Below are 12,923 nucleotides of genomic sequence, written 5' to 3' on the forward strand. Positions count from 1 at the left end.
TATATATTTCATTCAGTTGTGCATTTTTTCCTGATGACATTGCTCAAGATTGAATTATTGCGCATTTAAGGCCATACTACCCTGAAGTTTGAGAAACTACAACAATAATACATGTAATCTTTTATTACAAATCAGTGTGTATGCTTAATTTCAAGGGTAAAAAAACACAACATTTGGTCATACATTTATATTATTGCTTGCCACTGTAGCTTATTATATTTACTTGAAACTTCAGTAATTTTTCAGAGGAATATTTGTTTGTGTATTTTCAGGGTAACCAAGATCAGAGTTACCAGGGAGACCGTTGAGGTTGGCATTGTAAGTTGAATTTGGTAGTATGATATGGTATAGCTTAAGAATTCAATGATATGGAATTAATTAATGAACGAAGTGTTTAATTATGCTTTTATTATATCAATTTGGCATTGACAAAAGTACTACCAGTCTGCATGCCAACAAAATTGAGTGATATAGTAAATTAAAATAGTTCTAATAGTTCTTTTCTCGGCATTAAATGTTTCTCTACATGACTTGGTGCATGTTGGTGTTTTTTGTTAAAAGCTGAGCTAAGAGTGGCTAAATTGAATTGTTGTGGTTATGCATGTTAGGAATAAAATGGACATTTAAGCAGACCACAAAAACAGCAGCTTTACATTGTAACAGAATTGTTTGGTTGTATATTGCAGTCTCAGAACAAATGACTTTACTTTGTAAGATCCGGTGGAACTGATTTTTTTAGTTAACTTTTTCATATTCATGTTTGTCCTTTTTTCAGCCCGAGATGAGGTTCACATTGGAGGAAGAACTGAACCCCACTTTCCTATTTACATTTATTTGCCGGGAGAGAGACTTTATACAGTACGTAATTCTTTTAGTGATTCTTCAACAATTATCTTCTTTTTCTATATGTTGCAGTGAACATACTTTTTGGTGGGTATGTTAAAAGGAAAAAAGTAGTGAAGCCCAAAATATTGCACCCACTTTCAATTATGCCAACATGTGATGTCTCTGAAGAAAACTACAGAACACACAGATCTGTTTTGCTCATAAAATCTAAGAAAGCAGACAGAAATAGTGTACTTGTGCTTGGCATCAAATGGTTAAAACAAGATTCAGTATGTAATCTAATTTTTTTTATCAAACCAATTATGCAATTCACTAGTGCAAGGCTTGTGGGCTCGTGCTAATTTTACCACAGGTATAGTGGATGTGTTAGAGATTGATACCATTTGAGTGTTCTGTAAAAAGGGAGACTTTTATTGGTCAAAAGAGATCATTCTCTTGAGATGCATGAATGATATAACAAGTCCTTCTAACACAGTCTGCTAACTGTGAAAAATATATCATTTTGTTGTTGTTGATCACACGCAATAGTGACTTGACTCAATGTACGATAAATAATTTAGTTTTGTGGATTATCATGTTGACAAAAAGTGTTAACTGACAAACCTTGTAAATAATGATTTAAACTGGACCAACATACCTTGTACCAGATTTTGGCAATTTGTCATCCAAAACATGATAAGATCTGAAGATAATTTATAAGAACAACATACTAGTACTGTCCATGTAGTTATAATAAAAAGTAACATGTATCTTTCCAAACTGTGTTATGCCATAATACATCTGTACATTTAACAAATCCAACATTCTGCTGTAGAAAGACGTATTATATAAAGTACCTGTAAATAGATCTCTCACAAAAGATATTTACTGTTCTCTTTTATTGCAGATTGTGCAACAACTACAGGTTGAATGTTGTAGATTCAGAAGACCTGTTTGAGCAGATTTTGGATAGTTTACAGGATGTGAAGCAGTCAGGGTGAGAAATTAGCTGCATTGTAAAATACCTGTCTATTTATTCTTGCTAGTGAAGACACTTTTAGATGATAGGTGCAACTTCAAACTTGGTTTAGTCAGTGGTTGATAACCATTGGACTCAAATTGAATATTGAGCACAAACTGATATATGAGGTTTTGAAATAAGGTGATAATTGGCTGATTTAAATGATGTGGAGTTGGAGTGATTATGCATGTAAAATTAACCTTGGCCTGAACTTAAAGTCAAATCCATTCAAGCCATCAAAATGAAACTTAATACACATGTTGCAGAGGTAATATGTTTGTAAAAGTAATAGAATTATGCTCCTGCTTTTACTCCCTGATTAACAAAGTGTATATTGGAATCACTCAGTGGACAATCTGTCGATTTTTAACAAAACAATAACCTCTGAGGGGTGGTCTTATTTTAAAGAATCAGTTGACATTCCTGTGTGGAGGTGGAATTTAGGGCCATGTTTCACTCCTGTGATAGCTCTATTTCCCATAAGTTACAAGACAACCAGCTTTTGCATTTTACATGCAAATGAGTTTATTACTGAAATATTTGCAACATTTTAACCCTTTACTTGCACAAATTGTGAGTACATGATATTAACCTTGATTTAAGACCTGCTATTCTTCATAAAATGAAATTTTTCTGGCACAAATATATAAAATCAAACAAATTGCCTGAAATTAATGTTTACCGTAATGAGATTTATACATGGTGAAGATATTTCGGACCTTAAAATTCAGTAGTTTTTTGAAATATGGGTCAGAAAAGTTGAGGTTAAATGCCTCCTTATTTGTATTGTGTTAGAATATTATTTAACTGTTTTAAATGTATTTCAGGCTTAGGGTTCGTCCCCTATTATTTGAAACAATGAAGACGGTGGCCCACCTGAAACTACCAAACCTAGAGATAAGATGGAGACCGGCATGTAAGACCAGAGTGGCACAACACAACAAGGTACATGTCCAGTCTAACTGGGCTTTTTTGTCAATGATAACTCATAAGTACATGCCAACTACTGAGAATGATTGATTTCAACTTTTATCTTTTTATAACAATTTTTAGCTCTACTGGCCAAAGGCCAGAAGAGCGTATGCGATGGTTATGTGTACGTTGTATGTGCCTCCGTGCGTCTGTAATCAATTTCTTGTTAACGTGATGCAGTCTTCAGTTTGGATTGTATCTCAATGAAACTTTTGCAGTATTTAGATATTTATTAGAGCTTGGTTCAGCTATATCCGCCCATGCTTGCCTAGATTAAGGGCCTTGAAAATGCTCATTTTGGTCAACTTATTTTTAGCCATGCAGGTCTGCATGAGAGAATTCTACTTTTAGCCCAGCTTACATGTACATGTAAATTAAAGTCTAGGATTAAGGGAGACAATTTGCTTTTTGGTACTGCAGTTGATTTTGTGAATTACTCTGCCTTGTTCTTGTTGAAAGCCCAAAGACCATTTTTTTAGCTCTAAGTGTCTGTAGTTTGCACATTCATCTTAACAAAATTGGTTGTGAAGTTATGCACCTGGGGTCATTACTGGCTAGCCCAGGGTTCTCAGGTTTGGTCAACTTAAATTGGTAAAGTTTTGAAAATCTGTTTGTGTTTGTACATCCATCTCAGCACAATTGCTTGTGAATGTTTGTTTAAATTGATCAATGTTGTCCTAGGATGCCCTTGACTTTGACCTTTTGACCAACCTTTTTTTTTAAAAATTTAAAACTACAGAAATATTTACCATGAGTACAGTTTTGAAAGCATATTTTTTTTATAGATGACTTTTACTTGGCACATATTAAAATAGTTCATGCAACTAATCTGATTACAATACTTTCTGGGCTCAGATGTTGAACGTGCAACATTTTCAGGTAACCCAAACACAAAATGTGAACTATATATCTGTTGCCCTTTACCCATACATACATGCTCTGGATAAAAAATGACCACAAGAGCCATGCCAGTAGAGCAAAGGCCCTTTTGGGCCTCTTGTTAAGATATAATAATGTTGATAAGGTCATATCATTCTGGCCGAGTTATTTTTCCAAGGTCAGCTGTCATGATATCATCTCACATAATAACATTGTATAGTGTTGATTTCGTTCCACCACTTTTAAATTCATTTTCATTCTTGTTTCAATTTTCGGTAAGCTTATAAAATTTTCAGTCATTTTTTTGACACAAGTTTTATCATTTTATAAAACCCTGCTGTTGTTTGTACCATCAGATGCGGCAGGAGGAGAAAGAAGCGGACAGAAAGAGACTGGAGCGCAAATGCAAAAATCAGAGAGAGGAAGTGAGTAAATTGTGCATCATGTTTAAACAGATTCATCTTTAGCTCGACTAGAATAACAAATATAATGAGAGCTATTATACTTGCATTCCTTTCCACGAAGTGTTAAGCGTCGGCCACACACCCAGGTTAAGGTTAGACATGGAAGCCCCTGAGACCATTATCTCAACTGAGTGCCTCAGAAGACTCTAAAAACTTTATCTTGATCTATGTACTTTGGCCAAAGGATAGGCCAGCACTGCTCGTTTAGTCAAAAATTACTGATTGTTAAAGTAATATCATAAAATTATTATAATTGTTATGCGGTTGTAAAACTATATATATTTTTTTCAGCTTGAAACGATGGAAGCTATGAGAGTGGAGATGGATCGCATGAGAGCTGAGATTGCAGAATTGAGGGAGGAAGTCAGGTCTCTTAAAGAAGGGGCCAATACTTGTACGGCCCCTTCAACTGAAATGGCAGAACAGAGCAGGGTAAGATAATTTTACAACTTTTAATAATATTTATTAATTACTGTATAGATAATCTGTTTGGTCGTTTCAGGTTACATAGAATAGAAAAAATGTCTGTCCAAAAGATTTAATAATCACCTTTCAGACATCATTTGAAGAATATAACTGCCTAAGTTAAAACCTATTTTGTTAACAGCCACATTATTCTTACCTTTTCTTATTTCAGATCCCAAGGCCAAAGGGACCTGCATCTGCCAGTGCGCACAGGAGCCTTTTTGCAGCTGTGCGCAGGAGACCTGGCTTCGCTGCGGGCAGTGCTTCTACAACGTCAACTGCGTGCAGGACATCAACAACAACTGCATCAACAACTGCACGCAGTACTTCTGCCCGCAGCACGGCAGCAACTGTGGGCAGCTCTACACGGAAGACAACATCTGCCCGCAGCTCTGCTGCCACTGCCCCCAGCATGCCATCAGCTGGTGGGCAGACTTCTGCCCCCAGCACATCATCAGCTGGTGGGCAGACGGTCGAGGGTGGGGCAGCTCGAGGTCGTGGAAAAGTCTGTAAGTACATACCTTATGATAAGAAACGAGTAGAGGTGTTGTGTATGGTCAGAGTGTCTGATATTAAAACTGTTTAATTCTTCAAAGGAATGTTTTTGCTGGTACATTTAATGTGTGGATCAATATTCTCAAAACAACAACAGTAAGAATGGAAATTAATGACAGCACTTTTCATTCCCTGGTTTATTCAAAATGTTGCATCATATTAAATTCAACTTAAAATCTTATCCAGCCCCTTGATATAATCCGTTATTATGTGGGGTCCCTGCCTGACAACCTTATAATTCTATGTGAAATGAAACAAAACATGAACGCTGGAAATAAGATGGAGGAGCTTTGGCATCCACTTGCAGTAGTAATTGTTTTTTATTACAAATTTTTATCTCTCTATTACATGTGTTCAACTTTTTCTTAATTTTTGTTATTATATATTTTCAGCAACAAAACGTAAGCGTGTTGATGACGATGGGGGGCAGGCAAAGAAAAAACCGGCTTGGAAATGAGAATAAAAATGCCTGCCCCTCCCCCACCCCTCGACCGGACTCCCTCTTCTGCATCTCAGCCAAACAACATCTCTCTCTGATCCAAAGTATTTAACGACTATGATCCAAATCGCTCCGCACCTCTTCTTCACCTTGTACAAAATCCCTGCTCAGCATCGCTACATACATGGCTGCAGTTTACCTATAATACGAAGGCTGCAGTGCTCTACAATGGCTAGAGCTGTGTTTGTGTCATGCCGGTCTCCATGGGCCACCGTCAACAACGTCCTGATTGTGAATGTTGTCGGAAAGAAACACCAGAAAGGACATTCCCACGAACAAGAACTGACGATTTGTTTTAAGTTGTTTGTGTTCATTTTTTATTGGTTAAATACAGGTTTGCCTTTTGAAAGATGCCATTTTTTCAACAGTGTTCTTTAAAAAAAAAAAAGAGAATGTTCATAGCCTCTTTCATGTTTTAAAGGTATGATGTTCATATTACTAGACTTATTTCACACCTGTTAAAATCAGATAAATTTCTGAAAAGTCCTCAAACTAGTTGGTGTAGTTATCCAAGCTTTTAGACTTGACTGCATATATCTACAAATGCATTATTTTACTTTGTTTAATTGCCTAAAGCAGATCTTGACTGAAGCTCCAAAGTAGTAGCTGTATATGATTTTGAACAGTTTCATACATGACCTTGGCTTCACTCATTTTTTTTTATGTTGTCCGAGCATTGGACAAACTAAGATATATTTGAATCTTTTATTGATATTTATCAATTTGTACATTGCTGTCTGTTCAATTCTGACCTTAGTCCCTGTCCTGCGATCCATCTTGATATTGAAAACAGGGGCCCCTGTACTCCACTTAATCCCCCTCCTAGCCTACGCCTGGCAATTTTCAATCCCACCATTATCCCATCCAACAAATGCCTTTCCCCAAATCCTTTCCTGAACCCTGACCTGTCCACTGTCAAACCAACCTTCTACTCTACACTTTCTTAAGGGCCGGCCCAAATCATACCATCTTCTCTAACAGACATAGATGTACAAATAGATTGAATGTGTATATGAAATTATTTAAGCATTCAAGTCTTGTTATTAATTTACTACAAAAAGTAAGCTTTAACATATAACAAATTAAAGAAACTACAAATTAAGGCAGCATGGTCAGAACTGTTCTTTTTTAGTTCTTGATAACCTGAACTGTATGCTTCCATTGACTGGCATAGTTTCAGTATTTTGTATTATGTACTTTAAATAAACTTGCCAATTAAAGCAGAGGTAACCTCTACTGAAACATTCGGAGCAGAACATTTATAACATAAACTGAAATACCACAGAATTATCAAGAAAGATAAATGTATGAAACCTGTTTTTGTTTACAAAGGTATATAGTAGAAAGGCAAGCCTATTAACCATTTACGAGAGCATTATACACAATATAAGATGTTCGTTGGGAATGAACGTTTCAATATAATACTGTATTATCACTGATTGCATTCAGTGAACTTGTTTTGGGGGAATGTTGCAATCGTTCTTTTGATTTGTTATTTTCTGCTTTTGTGCAGTTTTATTTATTTTTTCGGTATGCTGACGACCTGCAGTTAGTGGTGTTAAAGGTGATGATGATGAGGATGATGATGATGATTGGAGGATGTATATAGTGATTTTTAATATTTTGTTACGTTCTAGTAACTTTTATAAAAAAAATAAAACCAAATAAAAAATATTTTTGTGCAACCTATTATGTATGTTTATTTGTTTCATTTATTTTGAAGCATTTGTTTTATATTGTACAAAAAGGTGTAATTAATTGGTAAAACAAACAAAAAACATATTCAAAATAACTTCAAAAGCAGTTTTATATATATATATTATTTTATTGGGAACTTTTTTTTGTTTTTGCATTGAATTATAATTATGGTCATTATTTTAGACCCGTTTGTGTTTTACCAAATACTTATACCTTTTTGTGTTTTACTTACATAAAAAATACAAAAAAAAATAATTAAACTTAAAAAATAAAAAAAAATAATCTTGTTTGAATTATGTACATATTTGAATTCAGCCGGACTGTTTCAAAGAAACAAGTCTAGCTATTCTCATAGCCTTGGTGTTGTCATTATTGTGTCAAAGCATATCAAATGTTCAAGCTATCAAAATGAAACTTGGTACACATGTGGCGAGCTATAATACACACATGAATAGCAAAGCCATCATTCTGGTTATTTGTTGTGAATTATGCCTTTTTTTACACTGAACAAAAGGCGAGTGTTGGCGTTCACTTTGGTGCGCTCTCTTTTTTTGTTGGTGATTATCAACGTATTTTGTTTTTGAATGATTCGCAACATTTCCCTCAGTTATTGTTATTTTCTGTAATAGTGTTCGAAATGTTTGTGCTGATGCTTCTGAAAGCGTATAAATGTAGTTTGTAAACTATTTTAAAACCATGTAAATGCTGTAGGGTATTTACATTATTGAGTGTTTATGTTCTACTGTTGCTATTACTGTTGTGACTGTATGCATTATTTTGTGTACTGCATGACAATGCTGATTTAGAATTTTGAACACTTATTAATAGTTCTCATTAATTTAGTTGTTGCTGTTATCGCAACTGTTGATGATAAACCATTTATTTAGTTGTTGCTGTTATCGCAACTGTTGATGATAAACCATTGATTTAGTTGTTGCTGTTATTGCAACTGTTGATAATAAACTTTAACCTGTGTTTGTCCTATTTGGTAAAGAGTCCTTCTTTTCTTATTGTAGAAGTAATATAATTTATTTGTCAGTTATTCAAGGAAAGTTCTATACTTATGCTAAAACTAAAAAGTTTGGAAACCTGCTCATTATTAATTTTGATCCAAATTAAAATGCTTTCTCATTCTCGAGTTAAATAATCTAGTATTAGATCTCTTTTGTAGTGATGTTTTAGGTTGGAACAAATGTTACTTACCATTGCTTGTTGTATTATACTTATGCAATATGCTTCAATCCTTGTGATATATTTTCCATGACATTATGTTCATATGTACAGCATTTGACTTCAGAAAGCAGCTGATTGAATATGATTGACCTGTGTGGTATGACAATTGAGTGAATATATGAAATTCTTGATGATAAAAGTGTTGAATATGATTGACTTATGTGGTAGACAATTGAGTGAATATATGAAATTATTGATGATAAACGTGTTGAATATGATTGACTTATGTGGTAGACAATTGAGTGAATATATGAAAATCTTGATGATAAACGTGTTGAATATGATTGACTTATGTGGTATGACAATTGAGTGAATATATGAAATTTTGATGATAAAAGTGTTGAATATGATTGACTTATGTGGTAGACAATTGAGTGAATATATGAAATTCTTAATGATGAGTGTATTTGTACTAATGCATAGCAAGGTATGTAACTCTTGCTAAAATAATAGTGTAAGAGTTCTTCCCCTTTTTGATGTAAAAGAACAGTCAAGCATTGTATTTTTCCCTGTGGTGCTCTTATTTAATCTTTATTCAAACTTATTTAGATAATTTAGAACTGTGTCTTCAGTACAACTTAAACAGTTTGGATGAAAATTATTTTCAAAAGCAATATCAAATCTTGAATTTACAAAAAATGTACTGTAGTTTTACATCTGTATAATTCAGATAATTATATTATTACTCGTTTAGGTGCTGTTATGTAGGGTCAGTTTGGTAAACCAGTCTGTGTTTAATTAAACAGCATTTGTTTTTTTAATGCAATTCAAGCACAATTATTAGATTTGAGACTGCAATTACAAAAATGGAGCTGTATAAGAGTGAAATAGTAATTTGAGGAATTGATTTTGTATTGACCTTGTGGCTAATTTACAACATTTTGTATTTAAATAAATCTATTTGTACATCAATCTGTCAATGATATTCAGACCTTATTCCCAGTCCTGTTCCCTTACTGTGTCTGCCTTTTTCTAAAAAAAAATCAGGGGCCCCTGTATTCTGACCTTATCCCGAAACAAAATGACCAAGCCTTATGTCCCGCCTCTGTCCATCCCACCATATCCTGCCTTTCCCATACCCTTCCCCGACCCCTGACCTTCTGTCCCCTTTCAAACCCACCACTTTAAGGGCCCACCCTAGTCATGTCATCTTCTCTAACAGATGTACAAATAGATTTAAGCTTGTAATGTTTTTACACTGCAGAAAAGAGAAAGTTCACCTCTGCTTTGTACTTCATTAAAGCATTTGACTCGCCTTGTAATCAATATCATAAACCAAAAAGGAAATAGTTATACAAAATTTACAGGCAGCTTTTAAATATAATAGATTTAGTCCTAAAATCAATACATTGCCAAAATCCGTTAAATATCAAAATTAAAATAATCTTAGTTAATCTGCATTCATCTTATGCACTTGGGTGTATGTAATATGTGCATCTATCAATCAGAATTTGTATGTCATTTAAAATCCTTTAATACATGTGTGCTTGTTTTGTTATATTTCGTTTTATAAATACTTCATTATTTGCTAAATATGTCATTGTTTGGTCATATATTGTATTCTGAATATTTTCATTATTTGCTAAATATATTATTGTGATGTCATATATTGTATTATAAATATTTTCATAATTCGCTAAATATATTATTGTTTAATCATATATTGTAATAGAAATATTTTCATAATTTGCTTAATATATTATTGTTTCATCATGTATTATAAATATTTTTATAATTCGCTAAATATTTTATTGTTGTCATATATTGTATTATAAATATTTTCATGATTTGCTAAATATTTTATGTTCAACATACCTATTAGTAACTATGTTTGTATTTTTGTCCAGTGACCGCTAATATACTTAATGAATTATGATGTATATGTATTCTTGGCTGGTCACAGCCTGTGATAATATTTAACCATGTTGTATTTGTTATATGTTAAACTGGAAGCAATAAATGCCTTTGTTGTTTTTACCCCATTATAGATACTTGCTTGGTCTCATTTAAATGCGGACATCGAAATGAACTTGATATCTGCGTATCTTTAAGTGCATCTAGGTCGTATTGGAACTGGGGTCGCCTTGGTCACTGCGCTAACCGAACAATTGCGTTATAACCATGTGTTTTAATGGAAGTGGGAATTAGTGATTCGTTTAAATGGAGTGCTGTGAAAGAGGTACTATTTATTAAGTTACTTGCAAGCCAAATGCAACATTTGGAAATGAAATAGGCAGACTTGATTAAACACTTTTTAATTCAAATCTGGTCCATCAATACTTGCTTATATCTTAAAGAAACCAAACACATATTTGTAACCAAAAACTAAACAATATGATTGAAACCAGAACAGCCGCAAAATAACTTTGTATTTGAAATCACATAAGTAAATATGCCTAAGAGCTCTAAAAATACATAAATTCAAAACTGGCAAAAAGTGTGACAGCAATCATAATTACCATCTCCTTTTTTACTACTGCAACAGCATCATACTACCTTAATTACTACTGCAACAGTGTCATACTACCTTCTATTATTGCAGCAGGCATTTACAATTTTTCTGCGACAGCACTTTGTTCTACCACTTAACTTATATTACATCAACAACACTTAACAACTGCAGTTTTTAACTACGTGGCACAAATTGGCACTACCCCTTTAGCTACACCAACAATGATTGGAAAACCCCCTTAACTACTACCACAATGATGACACTTCCCCTTTAACTACTACGACATTGATGAGCAATACCCAATTATCTACCACGACAATGATTGGCACTACCTGTATCCCTTTAACTACTACGACAATGATTGGCACAACCTGTACCCTTTAGCTACTACGACAATGATTGGCACTACCTGTACCCCTTTAGCTACTACGACAATGATTGGCACTACCTGTACCCCTTTAGCTACTACGACAATGATTGGCACTACCTGTACCCCTTTAGCTACTACGACAATGATTGGCACAACCTGTACCCCTTTAGCTACTACCACAATGATTGGCACTACCTGTATCCCTTTAACTACTACGACAATGATTGGCACAACCTGTACCCCTTTAGCTACTACGACAATGATTGGCACTACCTGTACACCTTTAGCTACTACGACAATGATTGGCACTACCTGTACCCCTTTAGCTACCACGACAATTATTGACACTACCTGTACCCCTTTAACTACTACATCAATGATTAGCACTATCCCTTAAACTACTACGACAATGATTGGCACAACCTGTACCCCTTTAACTACTAAGATGATGATTGGCACTACCTGTAACCCTTTAACTACTAAGATGATGATTGGCACTACCCCTTTAAAGCTGCACTCACTCCAACTTTTTGACTTATTCATTTTTTGTCTTGGAACAAGACGATTTTTGCGAAAATGCATGGAAACTACAACAATAATTATTGGCTTTCCTACTACGGCACTGATAACAACTTCTAGATTATAAACCAGTTCTACTGTGACAGTGGTCAGTTCCTTAACTACAACAACAATGATTGGCATTACTACTATAACCACACTGATAACAACTTCTAGATCACCAGTTATATTACTGTGACAGTGATCAGCACTACCTTTTTAACTACAAAAGCAATGATTAGCTTGGCTACTATAACCACACTGATAACAACTTCTAGATCACCAGTTCTACTACTGTGACAGTGATCAGCACTACCTTTTTAACTACAACAACAACGATTGGCTTTATTATTACCGCACTGATGACATCTTCTAGATCACCAGTTCAACTACTGTGACAGTGATCAGCACTACCTTTTTAACTACAACAACAATGATTGGCTTTACTACAACTGCCACACTGATGACATCTTCTAGATCACCAGTTATACCACTGTGACAGTGATCAGCACTACCTTTTTTAACTTCAACAACAATGATTAGCTTTACTACTTCTTCTACACTGATAACTTCTAGATCACCAGTTCTACTACGGTGACAGTGATCAGCACCACCTTTTTAACTACAACAACAATGATTAGCTTGGCTACTATAACCACACTGATAACCACTTCTAAATCACCAGTTCTACTACTGTGACAGTGATCAGCACTACCTTTTTAACTACAATAACAATGATTGGCTTTACTACTATTACCACACTAATAATCACTTCTAGATCACCAGTTCTACTACTGTGACAGTGATCAGCACTACCTTTTTAACTACAACAACAATGATTGGCTTTACTACTATTACCACACTAATAACCACTTCTAGATCACCAGTTCTACTACTGTGACAGTGATCAGCACTACCTTTTTAACTACAAC

The 12,923-nt window shown here is 34.5% G+C and overlaps 1 protein-coding gene across 1 annotated transcript in view; it reads left to right on the top strand.

Moving 5' to 3' along the window:
- The window catches only part of LOC128241455 (uncharacterized), an 85,796-nt gene extending 79,161 nt beyond the window's left edge, over window positions 1–6,635 (top strand). Inside the window, exons 4-11 of the mRNA XM_052958384.1 lie at window positions 273–318; window positions 776–858; window positions 1,733–1,822; window positions 2,674–2,791; window positions 4,054–4,122; window positions 4,453–4,593; window positions 4,799–5,135; window positions 5,574–6,635. Coding sequence (XP_052814344.1) covers window positions 782–858; window positions 1,733–1,822; window positions 2,674–2,791; window positions 4,054–4,122; window positions 4,453–4,593; window positions 4,799–5,135; window positions 5,574–5,638 — 897 coding nt within the window. The 5' untranslated portion in view covers window positions 273–318; window positions 776–781 and the 3' untranslated portion in view covers window positions 5,639–6,635. The remainder of the gene's footprint in view (window positions 1–272; window positions 319–775; window positions 859–1,732; window positions 1,823–2,673; window positions 2,792–4,053; window positions 4,123–4,452; window positions 4,594–4,798; window positions 5,136–5,573) is intronic.
- The last annotated feature ends 6,288 nt before the right edge of the window (window positions 6,636–12,923 follow it).

Source organism: Mya arenaria, chromosome 7, assembly GCF_026914265.1.
Source record: "Mya arenaria isolate MELC-2E11 chromosome 7, ASM2691426v1".
Taxonomy (NCBI): Eukaryota; Metazoa; Mollusca; class Bivalvia; order Myida; family Myidae; genus Mya; species Mya arenaria.